Consider the following 19,478-nt stretch of genomic DNA (forward strand, 5'->3'; position numbering starts at 1 on the left):
TTTGTAAAAAACGTATGTATTAGTTTTTTTATGTGTCACCACCAGGGGAAGTGCAATTGAAATTTCGTTGTTATATGCAATGACAATAAAGGCAATAATAATAATAATTTATACTATGAGTAATTTTACCTTGTTTTATGTTACTTTGTATTAGATGTCCCAGTATTTCTGCCATTTACTCCCACAAGCTTGTTGAATCAGAGACTTTCCTTCTGCCCTGCTTACTTCTATATTACCCACTTCGAGTGCTTCCTTAGCCATTTTGTTTGCCGTTTAATTTCCTTGTATCCCATCATGTGCTGCCTGGTACCCATAAAAACGGCACTAAATTACCCAGATGTCTCAAAGTAATAATTATTTCTCTCAGTATATCAGGCGCACTCCAACCCCACAGGATGCGCTGCGGGTCACGCGCACTCCAACCCCACAGGAAGCGCTGCGGGTCACGCGCACTCCAACCCCACAGGAGGCGCTGCGGGTCACGCGCACTCCAGCACTATAGGAGGCGCTGCGGGTCACGCGCACTCCAGCACTATAGGAGGCGCGAAAGGACAAACTCAGAGTCAGCCAGTTCTGACACGCGCGATCGCCGGCTGGACCTCAGCGAACGTGCTGGGTTTTATATGAACGGTTTAATGATGGATAAGCGGACTAAACGGCCCAGAGAAGAGGAAGAGTGTGTTGCCGATGTGAAGCAGGTGTGTAACGGAGAGTTTTGGCACTGGGACGCCGATGAAACGGCGGTGTTTCTGCGGAGAGAAGGACTCGCGCAATGGGAGCAGGCATTCAGAGGTAACTTAACAGTCATCAACTCATCAAGATCAGACTTTAGTGATATGACAGCAGTTATTAACATCAGATCCAGTCGCTGTAAATGTGCTTCTGTTATTTCAGTTAGACTGGTTTCATTGTCATTTCTCTCTTGCAGTATTTGTTTTAGAGTACGTTAAGGCAATAACGGTCTCAGTATTAATCAGCTTCTGCTTCCCAAATCAAAAACAGGACATTCATTATATCAAAAATAAAGAGTTCGTTGTAAGCAGAGAAAATAAGCCACCAACTTCTCTCCAGAACTCCTTTGCATAATCACATTCAACAATCAAGTGTGGTGTTGTTTCAAGATTAGAGTTGTCCAGCTTCAGTTTAGAAAGAAGAGAGTTACAGGGATAGACATTATGAGTTATAGTGAAGTTCTTTCAACTTGTTAGATGACAGAAACTTATTAATGCCTGTCCATATATTAATAGTAGTAAAAGATAAGTATATTTTAATTTCCACTTTTGGTGATGACAGCTGATTTTCCTAATAAGGATTCTTCTAGTCCAAAAATGAATCAGTCAGAATACTATAGGCTGTTAGTCAGGGGCGATTCTAGGATCAGGCTCAGCCCCCAATGAGGGTATGATTTAAACAAAAAGAAGTTAACATGCATATGGCATGGTTTTATAATCACTGAGGTCCCGAATGTGAGTTATTTAGGGGGGTTCGGGGTCATGCTCCCCCGAGAAAATTTAGATTTCTCTGATCTACATATGTGCATTTTAAGATGTTTTGAAGGCCAAAAAAATTGGATGACAACAGCTTTAAAACCATGTGCGGGCAGATGTTTATTTTTCTCACCTCATCAGCATCACACTCTTTTTCTCTTTGTTTTTATCTTGCTCTGTCTTTCCCCTCCTAAAGCTGAGCTTTGACTGATATAGGCTTTTCATTTTTGTCTGTCAGTGAAGAAAGTAAACACAGGGTCAACTGACAGGTTGATTTATGAATCATTTTCTCAGACAAAGCTACCAGGAAAGCTAGGTAACTAAGTTTATTAAATTCATTCACAATATGTACACATTCATTATTGATCTAGGCCTAATATATGGCCATAGACAGGGCTTTATAATCAAAGAGGTCATAAATTTGAGGTTGTTATGGGGTTAAACATTTTTATTTCTCTGATGTGCATTTCAAGACGTTTGAAGGCCAAAAAGGGATAAGAAATAGATTTAAAACAATGTCAGCGGGCAGTAGATTATGTGTCAATACTTGCTCTCACTTCTTATACATTACTCTTTCTTCTTCTCTCAGTCTCCTGATCTTGCCCTGTCTCTTCCCCTCCTAAAGCTGAACATTTTTAATTTACTGAAGGCTACAAATTGTATTATATTAATTCTCAACATGTACACATCCATTATTAATCTTGTGCCTATGAAAACGGCTTTGATAATGTTTCTTGTCCCCTCACAATGACATAATTACACGTTATATAGGTCTATTTTCAGCTCAAAATGGCGAAATTAGACAAAAGTTTATTAGTTTTCTAATTATTTTTGTCATTCGTTTAACATTTATGACCTAAAAAACTGTCAAATATAAAATGTTTAGTTTAGCTACTTACATCTTCTTAACTCGCACTTGACCGTAAACTGAAGCGTCAGTCGTGCTGCTAAAACTCACGCTCAGCAGCTTCTGCGGACACGAGTTTGTGTAGCCTACACTTAATCACAAATGTTTAGGGGGGCTAGGCAGAAGTTTAGAAAGGGCCTAGTGACGCCTATGGTTCTCCCTCTGCGTGTGTTTCGCGCTGGATGACGGTCGTGCTGAGCAGTGCAGGTACAGAGGAGAAGTAGAAGAAGAGAAGAGGATGACACCATTTGCTAAGCGGGGATGGTTTCATTTTCATCCTTAACACATACATTTTAAACCACAAACTACAGAGTATGTTTTGGACATTATTTAACCTTGTCAAAGACGAGCAAAAATTTTAGAATAACAACATTTCTTACTCCAAGTTTTAGGGGTGCTGAGCTCCTTTTTAGGGGTGCTGAAGCAGGGCTAGCCTCGCCCATGCTGTTAGTGTTACCTATCCTATAAAAGTGAATATCAGTGTCAATATAAGTCACCTTTGCACTGCTGGGCGGTGGCACATGTTTACTCCAGACTAACAGCACCTGATCATACAATTACTATTCATAAATGCAATATATGAGGCCTACATGTTTATTTCTCAGAAGTGCACACCTAACAGTGTTGAAATGCAGATAAAATTAACTTTGCAACAGAAACATGCACAAACCTCCTCTAGTATCAAACTGAAGACAGGATCATAAACGAGTGATCTTTACTCGCTCTCTGTCTAATTCAGTCGCAATCAGGAGAAAAGTTTTAGTTTTTCTCAACACTGTGACTTTTTCCTCTTCTTACTTCAGTACAAAATCTGCCAAACTTTGACAATTTATGTCTTGATGATTTGATATTTTATTATAGTGTTTTCATTACGCCTAAATATAATTTTAAAAGCAAAACGTCTGGAAAAAATATATACAGGACTGTAAAAGTCTTGAGCATGTTACTGGCTTTAATCCAGTTATTTATATCTTTTGCTGTAGTGTCAGTAGGAAATATCAGTTTACATTTCCTAACATTCCTGTTGTCATTCATTGTAATAATCCAAATAAAAATCCAAGTTGTGAATAAATTACAGGTGGTGTGACATCACCTGTTTCAATCAGGTAAAATGAAATTTTGGAGTACAATGTAATAACCATGTACCCATTCATAGTGAATATCCCATTCACAGCTTAAAACTATGTAGGCCTATTTGACTAAAATTAGGTTTTCCACATCTTTACATTTTATTAGTATGCTTTGCATTCATGTTTTGCGTGGTTTCGCATCTTGGAATGCTTATTTGTGTGTGTGTGTGTGTGTGTGTGTGTGTGTGTGTGTGTGTGTGTGTGTGTGTGTGTGTGTGTGTGTGTGTGTGTGCACTTTTGAGACAGTCCCTTAATTTGCTTGGCTAATCTCTAACGAATGTCCCAACGTAAAACATACTTTACCGCTCCCTCATCAAGATCAGACTTTAGTGATATGACAGCAGTTATTAACTACTAAATGGGCTTCTGGTATTTCAGTTAGACTGGTTTCATTGTCATTTCTCTCTTGCAGTATTTGTTTTTAGAGCCCGACCGATATGGATTTTTGGGCGCCGATACCGATAAAAAAAGCCAGATACCGATATATCGGCCGATATTATTTATGTGTATATTATAATACAGTAGCAATATTATTTATGTGTATTATAGTACAGTAAGTTTGGACACACTTTCCAATTGGTGCATGTGTACAAACTTTTGATGGGTACTGTATATAGAATACACACAGTATAAACAGAATAAATACAGTATATAAACGTTTTGCAATGATAACTCAAATGTGGTGATTAAACACTTGTGTGACAAAGATATGTAATGGAAGCAGGGTGAATGATAGAATGAGAATTTGAGCTGTAACCAAACTAGTTTGCATTGCATTTGCTGTTTACTGTTGCATAATCTTCACTAACGACTTTGTCTTTTAATTTAGTCATGTTATTTAAAACATAACTTGTATCAATAAATATATCAAAAGTGTCACTGACAAAACCTTATCTTCTATTTTTAATCTTAATTTCTCTAATATCTACCAGTGGAGGAAGAACTCAGATCTTTTTAGTAAAGTAAAATTAATAATATCATAATGAAAACGTTTATAATTACATATGTACAGTAGTTTTATACTATTTTAAATTAGTAAGCAAAATGTACTAAACGTGAAACTAGGCTATAGGGCTGGACCCGAATATTCGAATATTCGTTCGGTGGGTTGGTATTCGATTTGAAAATTTGACATTCGTTTTTTTTTTCCCATCTGGGATCCCCCGCGAAACGGTTCTCATTCGCGCTTGAGTAAGGCCGGCGACACACTGACTGCGTGGCATGGCCGTTTTTATTTCGGCTCCCATGTTAACAGGTTGGAGTTTGCACACTGCCTGCGTGAGACGCGTCTCTTAGGCGCGGCTCGAGTCACGTGGAAAACGCATGCATGCTAGAAATAAAACCGACGCGCAAGTGTTCCAGAGTCTTCTCTGGCAAGAGCGCAGAACAGCGGAGTTTGTATGGAGGAAGTGCATGCCTGAGCTTGTGTTTTGGGTTAAGCTGTGTTGCTTTGACAATTGACATTGTGGAAAATAGAATAATAGAAACAAAATGTATTAGCCTTTTTACCCGTTATTATCAATCTAAATTAATCTCGTTTTTTTATTTAAATTAATTTCGTTTCTTTATTTAAATTTCGTTTTTCTTTATTTAATTTTCGTTTTTCTTTATTTAAATTTAAAATATTAGACTACCTTAAAAGTATTGCTTAATTTAACAGACCTGTGTGTGTGTGTTTTATATCACTAACAGTGTCCGTTCTCGGACGCGTTCTCTGCCCGCGTGAGGTGCGCCGCTTCCCGCTCGCGCTGTTCTGTAGTTTACTAAAAGTGTATTAATTCTGAACGTGTCGCGTGTCCATCTGGCTACTCTTAATGCAAAATGGCCCTATATAAAGTGTTATAATTACATAAATTATTGGAATATTGCTTGATGTTGTAATGTAGCAGGATGAGCTTTAACACTGTGTCTACACCGGACGCGGCCTTTATTTTTTTGCCACTTTTGCCCCTTCTTTGTGACAGCTTTTAGGTGCTTTATTGACAGCGCCATCCTTACATAAATCACTGCACGCTGCATTTTTTTAAATATTAATTTATCGGCCATTATAAATGCCGATACCGATAGTTAGGAAAATGCCTAATATCGGCCGATAATATCGGCCCGCCGATATATCGGTCGGGCTCTATTTGTTTTAGAGTAAGACAATAAAGTTACGGTACATTTTCAAGTGTGCAAAAAAGATGCAGTAAACAGATAATCTACCAACTAGAGAGTCATTCACAAAACATCTAAAGCGATAGAAATTAAACTTTTTATTTTTTATTTTTTTAGAAATAACATGAAACTTCAAAAAATAAATACGTTAAAAAAATTCACATTCAGAAAATTAGGAGGTAACTCTTATAATGAAACCATAGGCCTATTTTTTTAATTAACAGCAGTTTTAGTGGCTTTCTTGTTAAATGATGAACAAAGAGTGTCGTGAATAACTTTAAATCGACACAGAAAAGCCTAAAGTTGGGCTTAGAATCAGTGACTTTACGTTTACAGAGAGTTATTAACCGGTCTCAGTATTAATCAGCTTCTGCTTCCCAAATCAAAAACAGGACATTCATTATATCAAAAATAAAGAGTTCGTTGTAAGCAGAGAAAATAAGCCACCAACTTCTCTCCAGAACTCCTTTGCATAATCACATTCAACAATCAAGTGTGGTGGTGTTTCAAGATTAGAGTTGTCCAGCTTCAGTTTAGAAAGAAGAGAGTTACAGGGATAGACATTATGAGTTATAGTGAAGTTCTTTCAACTTGTTAGATGACAGAAACTTATTAATGCCTGTCCATATATAGCCTTCATAGGCAGCCGTGCACGAGCGCAGAACACCCGCCCCTGTCGGTGATTGGTTGGAACACTATTTATTTTGGTTTTGAGTGTTGGTGAAACCAGCTGTGTTTGTGTGCAGATCTCAGAGCCTAGGCTGCCTACAGAGACGCGGTTTTGACGGCATGCTTATGGGGCGGCAGCTAGCGGATCGTTAGGAAAGATTAGATGAAGGTGATCATTTATGTTTGGGCCTGAAATCGCTGATACAAGCTTTAATTGTAATAATCCAGTGAGACTGTTGAATGCACAAGGAGTCTGACAACAGCCATGGATGACAGTATTTGTTCATCCTTCAAAGGCTGCATTTACACTGGCACAACAAATCCCATCTTTTACTCACATCTGACACAGATCGGGATTTGTTGCACGTGTAAACTCAAAAATCCTCTCAAGATCCAATGTTTTCACATGTGGTTTTAAATCAGATCCATATCCGACATCTGTACATCCGACCTCGGTCTAAACGCATATCGATTCCCCTTTGAGTTCAAGCCACCACAAGGCGAGGTCGACACGCTTATTGTATTGTTGTACGAGGCAGACGTGCCTGTGTGCGCTCGCTCACTGCTTTTACTGAGCTGGGAACTTTATATTTATCTTTGTAAAGAAAAGAAATTGCAAACACAGAAACATTCAAGAGCCTGTGACTCATAAATGATACAGCTTCACTACTGTAAGCTACATTATATTTCTCAGCGATGAGGTGATAACTTCACAAGCTTCACTATGAGGTTACAGGTCAGACTGAGAACGATGATCTTCTAGCTTGCCTGTGATGGACGGGCTCTTGTGTGAGTGCCTCAGATGACTTACAGCATCTCTCGTCCAGCGGTGACGCGTATGCCATGACCTCGCTGCGAACCCTGAACCCTGCAGTCTCCAGAGGCAGAACAGTGTCCTCCTCCACTCACAGCTGTTCCCGGGGCAGGGTTGCCCTGTCTGCTTATTATACTGCGTTTTTAAGGGGCTTGTTTTGCTCTTTTTGTGATAACTGGCACAGTTAGACTTGATCCGTGCCGCGGCTCGTGTGAATGTGAAAGCAACACGGACTCGGGTGCGCACTTGTTCAGGAAGTGAAGTGACCTGCGCATGTGTTTGAGCTGATTATGATGTGTTTAGTTAAATAAAACACATGTAAGGGGTGATGGTGTTGAAGATTTACCTTGGATACGAGCGAGAGTGAGTCTGCAGTGTATTCACTCATAGCGCGTGGAATCAGGACAACAAATGAAGAGAAATCCACCACGGTCTCCTCAAAAGAGTCCGTTTGCAAGCAGCAGAAAGCCACCTTATGCGCCACACACACACACACACACACACACACACACACACACACACACACACACACACACACACACACACACACACACACACACACAGTAAACCTGTGTTGTTCACTGTGCTCAGAGTGGGCTGATCATTGAAACACTCAGAAACGTTCATCTAAAGACGCTCCGCATCCCCCTAGCGAGACCCTCTCCCGTTACGCTGGCTTTCACCGCCTCGCCTCGGCCGCCGCCTTCAAACTGGGCCAGCGCTGACTCGCGGTCGGTAGAAAGTGCATGATTTGATTTGTTAAACATGAAGAGGATTATCCGTCTGGCATGACCGCTCGTGCTAACGCTAATCTAGATAAATGTTGCTATTATTAGGCGCATATCCAAGTGTTTGTGCGGAGTGTGGAGCGCGCACTGCATGACATGGAGGCGCCGGCGCGATTACTCGCATTTTCCTATCAACAGTGGAAACCAATTTCTGGTCATACTGAAAATAATAATACATCAGTCGCAACTACTTTTATTTGTGTAAACTCACAATAACAAGAAAACGTTGTGCTTTTGTAAAAGAAAAGAAAGCAAACAGGGCGCGCTTTCACGATCTCCATGGCGTGAACTGAAACGCAGTGTACTAGCCTCAGACATGAGAAATATACCTTTATAAAGCTTGAAATGTCCACTTTTATACAAAACAATTTGAATCCAAAGCAAATACCGTCTGATTATGTAATCCGTATGAAAGCTGCATTTCTCTCTAAAGGCGTAGCCGCTTTACAGCGGAGATGGAGATGTTTGCAGCCGACACTGATTTAGAAAACACTAAAACAATTAAAATGCCTCGTTATTTTTTCACACATTTATTATCATTAGCCTGCTCTTGCTGGTGCTTTGCGGCACGATTTATGCGTGCGCTTGAGCGAGGAATAGGCTATATTCCTCCATGCACCCAGTATTTAAGCAGAAATTAATGTAAACGTGCGATTAGTCGACTAGCCTAATTGCTTAAATGAATGACTACTAGTCGACTAGAAAAATCTTTAGTCTATGGCAACTCTAATCAATAGTTGCCATTTATTTAATTAGTAATTAGTATCCAGCTCTTTACATTAAATTAGTTAACAATTAGTTAATGAACTAATCAAAGATGCTAACTATAGATTATACTATATAGCATTGCTTGTTCCACCACACAAAGGACTGTTTTTAAGGTGGCAATCCGTTACATGTGAATACTTACTGTATCTTGAAGATAGTTGTATTGTATCTCATGTTATAAAGATGAAGATTGACATTACATTAATTAAAAAGATAAGCACATAATGTTGTAAAAAATAAACAACTTATGTTCTGTTAGAAGTTTTGTGTTTTGACTAGGCTACTTTTTTAATTTTGTATAGCCTAATTATATCTCTAGGTAATGAAGATATATTACCAAAAAAAATCTTAAATATTATATATAAAACAAAACTAATAAAAAACACGATATATTGACCCGCGTTCTGTTTTCCATCATGCGCCGTGCACGTTTGTGATGACGTCAGATGTTCGATAGAATCAAGTTGAGTGTGAAACCAGGGAACCGGGGAACCGGGAACAGTCGCGCCCGGACTCGGACGCAGTGAACGAGCCCAGCGTGGAAACACCCTTAGCTATAGGAACTGGGAACGCTGTCCTGGTTGCATTCGCACCGCCGGTAGGATCTCTGACGTAAGCCGCTCTTGTTGTTGTGACTGAGAACGCCAGCCAGAGCCTCACAGCGCTCCGTATTATCAGAGCAAACAGGTTTGATTTATTTGATCTGTTTTACAGACCATGGCATAACGGGGCCAGGACTGCCGTACCTTACCGAGGGGCTTCTGGAGAAGATGGGTATTTCGTAAGTGTTGCTTGAATTATTTTGTAAAGCTTCTTCATTAACAAAAACAAGAAACCAAAATCATGTAAACACATGTAATGCCACAGTCTGGCCCGGTTTGAAATGAGCTGTTGATTTCCAGTGCGTGTTTTGCATAATTCATATGGGGTGCGGTTGAGCTTTAATGCCAATAATCATGTCTTGCCTCGTTTAGCCCTCTGGGATCACGCCTGCAAATCCTCCACTGCCTTCAGAAGCTCTGGCAAATCTCAAACGAACCCATGAAGGTATGCCAAAGCTTTCAGAAACGTTTGCTGGTTATTCAAATGCTCGAGCCAGACCTTTCCAAAGGTGATGTGTGTTCCCCAGGTGTTCAACGACCCCATCCACGGCCACATCGAGCTGCACCCCCTGCTGGTCCAGTTCATAGACACGCCTCAGTTTCAGAGGCTTCGCCACATCAAGCAGCTGGGAGGAACGTACCTGGTCTTCCCCGGGGCGTCCCACAACCGCTTCGAGCATTCAATCGGGTGAGTGTGTTCGTGCTCTTCACTCCATCAGCGACTCACTGGATCATGGACCACATGGGCGGTTCTTTCAGAGTTGGTGCAAGCATATTGTGTTTGTGTGATGCAGGGTGGGATATCTGGCGGGATGTCTAGTCAAGGCTCTCAACGAAAGACAGCCAGAGCTCTTCATAACGAAGCAAGACATGCTCTGTGTGCAGATTGCTGGGCTGTGCCATGACCTGGGTGAGTGACGCACATGTTCAGACGCAAGCGTGAGAGAGCTGGAGTTCTTCAGGAGGTTTTCCTCCCTTCTTCCCACACTTCCAGACAATCCCAGGAGTGCAACTCATGTTCGTTATAATCAGATGATGAAATTATTGATTTAAAGGAGACATTTTAATAATCCTGCACAGACCGGCCTTCTTTTCAGAAAGAGTTTTCACATCCTTTTTGTAATGTACAGAATTTGACCATAAACCAGGAACAATAGCAGTGACTGGAGATCAGATGAGCAGATCGGGTTTCCCCAAGTCATATATGCTAATCTAAGAGCACACACTAATGGTTTTGCGTCGTCATTCTTTAAAATCACCTTTTTGTCTGTTGTCCAGGTCATGGCCCATTTTCTCATTTGTTTGATGGCTTGTTCATCCCTAAAGTTCGACCTGGTAATGAGTGGAAGGTAAGTGAGCGTCACCACTGTAAGGCTATGCGTGTGGACGGCCTGTTTTCTAAAGGTGATGATACACAGGGCAACTTTTTGAGCAATGTTGCTGGGCAATCTTGCCGAGTGATTGTTGCTTCGGCACTTTCCCATTGAAAATGGGCAATAAATTGCTATCTGGATCATTTAGATGGGTCGTGGGCCCTGTGTCTCATCTGGTTGCCCGTTGCCCAGCAATATTGCTCAAAAAGTTGCCCTGTGTATCATCACCTTAAGAGATCGAGGAGGAGCAGTGCCTTCAGCTTCTCATGGCTGACCTTGTTTCGGTATTAGATTTGTGCCTAATGTTATGAAACTAACTTTTCATAAAATTAATAAAAATAGAAACTCTAAAAAAATAAGTCTCAGACAAAGTTGTACCCTTAAGGGGGTCGCACCAGACGAGAAGCACACCACGTCTGGGACAACTCGAGGTATCGCACACCGGACGAGAAGCGTCGCGTCTAGGACAACTCGAGGTATCGCACACCGGACGAGAAGCGTCGCATCTAGGACAACTCGAGGTATCGCACACCGGACGAGAAGCGCGTCGCGTCTAGGACAACTCGAGGTATCGCACACCGGACGAGAAGCGTGTCGCGTCTAGCACAACTCGAGGTATCGCACACCGGACGAGAAGCGTCGCGTCTGGGACAACTCGAGGTATCGCACACCGGACGAGAAGCGTCGCGTCTGGGACAACTCGAGGTATCGCACACCGGACGAGAAGCGTCGCGTCTGGGACAACTCGAGGTATCGCACACCGGACGAGAAGCGTCGCGTCTGGGACAACTCGAGGTATCGCACACCGGACGAGAAGCGTCGCGTCTAGGACAACTCGAGGTATCGCACACCGGACGAGAAGCGTCGCGTCTAGGACAACTCGAGGTATCGCACACCGGACGAGAAGCGTCGCGTCTAGGACAACTCGAGGTATCGCACACCGGACGAGAAGCGTCGCGTCTAGGACAACTCGAGGTATCGCACACCGGACGAGAAGCGTCGCGTCTAGGACAACTCGAGGTATCGCACACCGGACGAGAAGCGTCGCGTCTAGGACAACTCGAGGTATCGCACACCGGACGAGAAGCGCGTCGTGTCTAGGACAACTCGAGGTATCGCACACCGGACGAGAAGCGTCGCGTCTAGGACAACTCGAGGTATCGCACACCGGACGAGAAGCGTCGCGTCTAGGACAACTCGAGGTATCGCACACCGGACGAGAAGCGTCGCGTCTAGGACAACTCGAGGTATCGTACACCGGACGAGAAGCGTCGCGTCTAGGACAACTCGAGGTATCGTACACCGGACGAGAAGCGTCGCGTCTAGGACAACTCGAGGTATCGCACACCGGACAAGAAGCGCGCCGTGTCTAGCACAACTCGAGGTATCGCACACCGGACGAGAAGCGTGTCGCGTCTAGGACAACTCGAGGTATCGCACACCGGACGAGAAGCGTCGCGTCTAGGACAACTCGAGGTATCGCACACCGGACGAGAAGCGTCGCGTCTAGGACAACTCGAGGTATCGCACACCGGACGAGAAGCGTCGCGTCTAGGACAACTCGAGGTATCGCACACCGGACGAGAAGCGTCGCGTGTAGGACAACTCGAGGTATCGCACACCGGACGAGAAGCGTCGCGTCTAGGACAACTCGAGGTATCGCACACCGGACGAGAAGCGTGTCGCGTCTAGCACAACTCGAGGTATCGCACACCGGACGAGAAGCGTCGCATCTAGGACAACTCGAGGTATCGCACACCGGACGAGAAGCGTCGCGTCTAGGACAACTCGAGGTATCGCACACCGGACGAGAAGCGTCGCGTGTAGGACAACTCGAGGTATCGCACACCGGACGAGAAGCGTGTCGCGTCTAGCACAACTCGAGGTATCGCACACCGGACGAGAAGCGTCGCATCTAGGACAACTCGAGGTATCGCACACCGGACGAGAAGCGTCGCGTCTAGGACAACTCGAGGTATCGCACACCGGACGAGAAGCGTCGCGTCTAGGACAACTCGAGGTATCGCACACCGGACGAGAAGCGTCGCGTCTAGGACAACTCGAGGTATCGCACACCGGACGAGAAGCGTCGCGTCTAGGACAACTCGAGGTATCGCACACCGGACGAGAAGCGTGTCGCGTCTAGCACAACTCGAGGTATCGCACACCGGACGAGAAGCGTCGCGTCTAGCACAACTCGAGGTATCGCACACCGGACGAGAAGCGTCGCGTCTAGCACAACTCGAGGTATCGCACACCGGACGAGAAGCGTCGCGTCTAGGACAACTCGAGGTATCGCACACCGGACGAGAAGCGTCGCGTCTAGGACAACTCGAGGTATCGCACACCGGACGAGAAGCGTCGCGTGTAGGACAACTCGAGGTATCGCACACCGGACGAGAAGCGTCGCGTGTAGGACAACTCGAGGTATCGCACACCGGACGAGAAGCGTGTCGCGTCTAGGACAACTCGAGGTATCGCACACCGGACGAGAAGCGTCGCGTCTAGGACAACTCGAGGTATCGCACACCGGACGAGAAGCGTCGCGTCTAGGACAACATTTACATTACATTTACATTTATTCATTTAGCAGACGCTTTTATCCAAAGCGACTTACAAATGAGAACAATAGAAGCAGTTAAACTAGCAGTAGGACAACAAAATGCAAGTGCTATGACCCTTCTCAGTTTAAATAAACGCATTTTTTTTTTTTTTTTTTTTTTTTTTTTTTTTTTTTTTAATAGAACAGAATAGAGTAGTAGAGAGAAAGTGTTAGTATTACTGGATCAAGTGCTGTCGAAAAAGAAGTGTCTTCAGCCGTTTCTTAAAAGTGGCTATGGACTCAGCCGCTCTGGTTGAGTTCGGCAGATCATTCCACCAGCAGGGAACAGTCATGGTAAAGGTCCGAGAAAGAGATTTTGTGCCTCTTTGAGATGGCACCACAAGACGCCGTTCACTTGCAGAGCGCAAGTTCCTGGAAGGCACATAAGTCTGAAGTAAAGAGTTAAAGTAAAAGGGAGCAGAACCAGTGGTTGTTCTGTAGGCAAACGTCAGTGACTTGAATTTGATGCGAGCGGCAACTGGCAACCAGTGCAGTTTTGTGAGGAGAGGAGTGACATGTGCCCTTTTCGGCTCGTTAAAGACCACTCTAGCTGCGGCGTTCTGGATCAGTTGCAGAGGTTTGACTGTGCAAGCTGGAAGACCAGCCAGGAGAGCGTTGCAATAGTCAAGTCTGGATAAAACAAGCGCTTGGACAAGGAGTTGAGTAGCATGTTCTGATAGGAAGGGTCTGATCCTCCTAATGTTGTACAAGGCAAATCTACATGACCGGGCAGTTCTTGCAATGTGGTCTGTGAAGTTCAATTGATCATCAATTACCACACCAAGGTTCCTGGCTGATCTAGATGGAGTTATGGATGACGAGTCTAGCTGAATGGTGAAGTTGTGGTGAAGTGTTGGGTTGGCCGGGACCACGAGTAGCTCTGTCTTCGCAAGGTTTAGTTGAAGGTGGTGGTCCTTCATCCAGCCAGAAATGTCTGTCAGGCAGGCTGAGATACGATCAGCTACCGTCGGATCGTCGGGCTGGAATGAGAGGTAGAGTTGTGTGTCATCAGCGTAGCAGTGATAGGAAAAACCATGTTTCTGAATCACAGATCCTAGTGATGTCATGTAGATGGAGAAGAGAAGTGGTCCAAGCACTGAGCCCTGAGGCACTCCAGTAGCTAGATGTTGTGTCTTAGACACCTCACCCCTCCACGAAACCCTAAAGGACCTACCTGAGAGGTATGACTTGAACCATTGGAGTGCGGTTCCCGAGATGCCCTTCGTCTTTAGGATTGACAGGAGGATCTGGTGGTTAACTGTGTCAAAGGCAGCAGACAGATCCAGCAGGATGAGAACTGAGGATTTGGAGGCTGCTCTTGCCAGTCTCAGAGCTTCAATTACTGAGAGCAGGGCCGTCTCAGTTGAGTGTCCGCTTTTGAAACCAGATTGATTGTTGTCCAAGAGGTTGTTCTGTGTAAGGAAGGAAGAGATCTGGTTGAAAACAACTCGCTCAAGTGTTTTCGCGACGAATGGAAGGAGAGATACTGGTCTGTAATTCTCCAGATGTGCTGGATTTAGAGTGGGTTTCTTAAGCAGTGGGGTTACACGAGCCTGCTTAAATGCTGTGGGAAAGGTACCAGTGTGAAGAGAGGTGTTTATGATGTGTGTGAGTGTGGGTACAACTGAGGATGAAATGGCTTGAAGTAGGTTAGTGGGAATAGGATCAAGCGGACAGGTGGTAGGGCGATTGGAAAGGAGGAGATTGGAGACTTCTGTCTCTGAGAGTAGAGAGAAGGAGGGTAGAGAGTGCGTGTTAGCTGGAAAAGTGTGTGTGTCAATTTGTGGATTGCTAAATTGGCCGCTGATGGAGGTTGTTTTATTTATAAAGAATGTAGCAAAATCGTCAGCATTTAGTGTTGATGAAGGAGGAGGAGGAGGAGGGTTGAGAAGAGAGGAGAAGGTTTTGAAAAGCATGCGAGAGTCTGAAGAATTGTTAATTTTGTTGTGATAGTAAGTCATTTTAGCAGTAGAGATATTATCAGAGAAGGAAGAGAGGAGGGACTGATAAAGACCAAGATCAGTAGGATCTTTTGATTTGCGCCACTTCCTCTCTGCACCCCTAAGTTTCGAACGATGTTCCCGGAGAACATCAGATAACCAGGGGGCAGAGGGTGTGGCGCGGGCTGGCCTGGAGGAAAGGGGGCAGAAGGTGTCCAAGCAGGATGTTAAAGTGGAGAAAAGATTATCAGTTGCACTGTTAGTATCTAGTGTTGAAAGCTGATCAGGTGGAGGAAGTGTGGATGAGACCAGAGAGGATAGACGAGAGGGTGAGAGTGAGCGTAGGTTTCGCCGAAAAGTGACCTGTGGAGGAGTGTGTGTTGTGTTCCGTGGCAGGTTGATGTTGAGAGTGAGGAGGAAGTGATCTGAGGTGTGCAGTGGAGTGACCAGTGTATGGTCAGTGGAGCAGTAGCGTGTGTAGATAAGGTCCAATATATTACCTGATCTGTGAGTAGTCGCAGTAGATACTCGCTTGAGGTCAAATGAGGCAAGCAGAGTGTGGAAATCAGCAGCCTGAGGTTTTTCTAGGTGGATGTTGAAGTCTCCAAGAACAACGAGAGGAGTACCATCCTCAGGGAAGGACGAGAGTAGCACATCAAGCTCTTCCAAGAAACTGCCGAGCTGCCCTGGGGGACGATATACAACTACAAAATGGATATTAATAGGGCTAGTGATAGTAATTGAATGTGATTCAAAAGAGCTGTTGTCACACAGAGTTAGTAAATGATCAAATTTCCAATCGTTTGAGATGAGCAGACCAGTACCACCACCCCTTCCAGTCAGGCGAGGGGTGTGTGAGAAAGTGAATTTAGTGGAGAGGGCAGCTGGTGTGGCAGTGTCCTGTGGTCTGATCCAGGTCTCAGTCAGGGCCAGTAGACTGAGACCCAAATGACTAGAAATAGATGTAATGAAATCAGCTTTGTTTACAGCGGACTGGCAATTCCAGAGACCAATAGGAAAAGAGAATATAGTACTAGAAGACACCGGAAAAGTACGCAGGTTGTTAGGATTGGACTGCCTCTGACGTGTGACATTTGATTTACGTGTGTTAGTAATAGTAGGGATTTGAAAACACATAGTGTAAGGTCACAAACAAATAGATCAGATGAAAAAGTTGTGTAGACGAGAAAGTAAAGGAATAAATAGGGAAAATTAATACTCAAGTGCCTTGTTGGTGTCCTTGCTCGGTGGAGTCGCACAGGTAGAGTCGTTGGTCTTTACACTCTTCGGTCTTAACACGATGAGGGCTTCACACGAGGGCTGCCGCGACCGCTGCCGCGGTGCACTAACCAATTTTATACACACCTAATACCTCTTTATTGAATACAGCAGGTCCCGCCCTCCTGTTTAGTCAAGCGAAACTAACCAGTCACGACGCACAAACAAAGTCACACGTGCGTTTTTACCATAGTAAAAACACGGTAAAACACACTTCCTAGCAACACAGCCGCGCTAAAATCTACTGGGAAAAGTAAACACTCACAGACTGCTGATCTCTCCTGTTGTTCGACTGCTTCTTCTGATAAGTACTAGCAGTTTCTTAGAATAAATACTTTAACTGGCTTAGGTCCCGCCCTCCTGTTTAGTCAAGCGAAACTAACCAGTCACGACGCACAAACAAAGTCACACGTGCGTTTTTACCATAGTAAAAACACGGTAAAACACACTTCCTAGCAACACAGCCGCGCTAAAATCTACTGGGAAAAGTAAACACTCACAGACTGCTGATCTCTCCTGTTGTTCGACTGCTTCTTCTGATAAGTACTAGCAGTTTCTTAGAATAAATACTTTAACTGGCTTAGGTCCCGCCCTCCTGTTTAGTCAAGCGAAACTAACCAGTCACGACGCACAAACAAAGTCACACGTGCGTTTTTACCATAGTAAAAACACGGTAAAACACACTTCCTAGCAACACAGCCGCGCTAAAATCTACTGGGAAAAGTAAACACTCACAGACTGCTGATCTCTCCTGTTGTTCGACTGCTTCTTCTGATAAGTACTAGCAGTTTCTTAGAATAAATACTTTAACTGGCTTAGGTCCCGCCCTCCTGTTTAGTCAAGCGAAACTAACCAGTCACGACGCACAAACAAAGTCACACGTGCGTTTTTACCATAGTAAAAACACGGTAAAACACACTTCCTAGCAACACAGCCGCGCTAAAATCTACTGGGAAAAGTAAACACTCACAGACTGCTGATCTCTCCTGTTGTTCGACTGCTTCTTCTGATAAGTACTAGCAGTTTCTTAGAATAAATACTTTAACTGGCTTAGGTCCCGCCCTCCTGTTTAGTCAAGCGAAACTAACCAGTCACGACGCACAAACAAAGTCACACGTGCGTTTTTACCATAGTAAAAACACGGTAAAACACACTTCCTAGCAACACAGCCGCGCTAAAATCTACTGGGAAAAGTAAACACTCACAGACTGCTGATCTCTCCTGTTGTTCGACTGCTTCTTCTGATAAGTACTAGCAGTTTCTTAGAATAAATACTTTAACTGGCTTAGGTCCCGCCCTCCTGTTTAGTCAAGCGAAACTAACCAGTCACGACGCACAAACAAAGTCACACGTGCGTTTTTACCATAGTAAAAACACGGTAAAACACACTTCCTAGCAACACAGCCGCGCTAAAATCTACTGGGAAAAGTAAACACTCACAGACTGCTGATCTCTCCTGTTGTTCGACTGCTTCTTCAACTCGAGGTATCGCACACCGGACGAGAAGCGTGTCGCGTCTAGGACAACTCGAGGTATCGCACACCGGACGAGAACCGTCGCGTCTAGGACAACTCGAGGTATCGCACACCGGACGAGAAGCGTCGCGTCTAGGACAACTCGAGGTATCGCACACCGGACGAGAAGCGCGTCGCGTCTAGGACAACTCGAGGTATCGCACACCGGACGAGAAGCGTCGCGTCTAGGACAACTCGAGGTATCGCACACCGGACGAGAAGCGTGTCGTGTCTAGGACAACTCGAGGTATCGCACACCGGACGAGAACCGTCGCGTCTAGGACAACTCGAGGTATCGCACACCGGACGAGAAGCGTCGCGTCTAGGACAACTTGAGGTATCGCACACCGGACGAGAAGCGTCGCGTCTAGGACAACTCGAGGTATCGCACACCGGACGAGAAGCGTCGCGTGTAGGACAACTCGAGGTATCGCACACCGGACGAGAAGCGTGCCGCGTCTAGGACAACTCGAGGTATCGCACACCGGACGAGAAGCGTCGCGTCTAGGACAACTCGAGGTATCGCACAAAGGACGAGAAGCGTCGCGTCTAGGACAACTCGAGGTATCGCACACCGGACAAGAAGCGCGCCGTGTCTAGCACAACTCGAGGTATCGCACACCGGACGAGAAGCGTGTCGCGTCTAGGACAACTCGAGGTATCGCACACCGGACGAGAAGCGTCGCGTCTAGGACAACTCGAGGTATCGCACACCGGACGAGAAGCGTCGCGTCTAGGACAACTCGAGGTATCGCACACCGGACGAGAAGCGTCGCGTCTAGGACAACTCGAGGTATCGCACACCGGACGAGAAGCGTCGCGTCTAGGACAACTCGAGGTATCGCACACCGGACGAGAAGCGTCGCGTCTAGGACAACTCGAGGTATCGCACACCGGACGAGAAGCGTCGCGTCTAGGACAACTCGAGGTATCGCACACCGGACGAGAAGCGTCGCGTCTAGGACAACTCGAGGTATCGTACACCGGACGAGAAGCGTGTCGCGTCTAGCACAACTCGAGGTATCGCACACCGGACGAGAAGCGTCGCATCTAGGACAACTCGAGGTATCGCACACCGGACGAGAAGCGTCGCGTCTAGGACAACTCGAGGTATCGCACACCGGACGAGAAGCGTGTCGCGTCTAGCACAACTCGAGGTATCGCACACCGGACGAGAAGCGTCGCATCTAGGACAACTCGAGGTATCGCACACCGGACGAGAAGCGTCGCGTCTAGGACAACTCGAGGTATCGTACACCGGACGAGAAGCGTGTCGCGTCTAGCACAACTCGAGGTATCGCACACCGGACGAGAAGCGTCGCATCTAGGACAACTCGAGGTATCGCACACCGGACGAGAACCGTCGCATCTAGCACAACTCGAGGTATCGCACACCGGACGAGAAGCGTCGCGTCTAGGACAACTCGAGGTATCGCACACCGGACGAGA

General features: G+C 45.2%; 2 protein-coding genes across 2 annotated transcripts in view; one reads left to right on the forward strand and one right to left on the reverse strand.

The window, feature by feature from the left end:
- Nucleotides 1-548: 548 nt before the first annotated feature.
- The window catches only part of samhd1 (SAM domain and HD domain 1), a 44,185-nt gene continuing 25,255 nt past the window's right edge, over nucleotides 549-19,478 (forward strand). The window contains exons 1-6 of the mRNA XM_079848391.1: nucleotides 549-792; nucleotides 9,435-9,501; nucleotides 9,695-9,767; nucleotides 9,850-10,010; nucleotides 10,117-10,232; nucleotides 10,601-10,671. Coding sequence (XP_079704517.1) covers nucleotides 624-792; nucleotides 9,435-9,501; nucleotides 9,695-9,767; nucleotides 9,850-10,010; nucleotides 10,117-10,232; nucleotides 10,601-10,671 — 657 coding nt within the window. The 5' untranslated portion in view covers nucleotides 549-623. The remainder of the gene's footprint in view (nucleotides 793-9,434; nucleotides 9,502-9,694; nucleotides 9,768-9,849; nucleotides 10,011-10,116; nucleotides 10,233-10,600; nucleotides 10,672-19,478) is intronic.
- LOC307145357 (uncharacterized protein) lies at nucleotides 13,435-16,374 on the reverse strand (the record flags this gene model as incomplete). The annotated part of the gene is made up of 2 exons (XM_079848429.1): nucleotides 13,435-14,277; nucleotides 14,472-16,374. 2 exons carry the CDS (start codon nucleotides 16,372-16,374, stop codon nucleotides 14,255-14,257), a joined length of 1,926 nt encoding a protein of 641 aa, XP_079704555.1. The 3' UTR covers nucleotides 13,435-14,254.

The sequence above is a fragment of the Squalius cephalus genome, assembly GCF_949319135.1.
Source record: "Squalius cephalus genome assembly, chromosome: 18".
Taxonomy (NCBI): Eukaryota; Metazoa; Chordata; class Actinopteri; order Cypriniformes; family Leuciscidae; genus Squalius; species Squalius cephalus.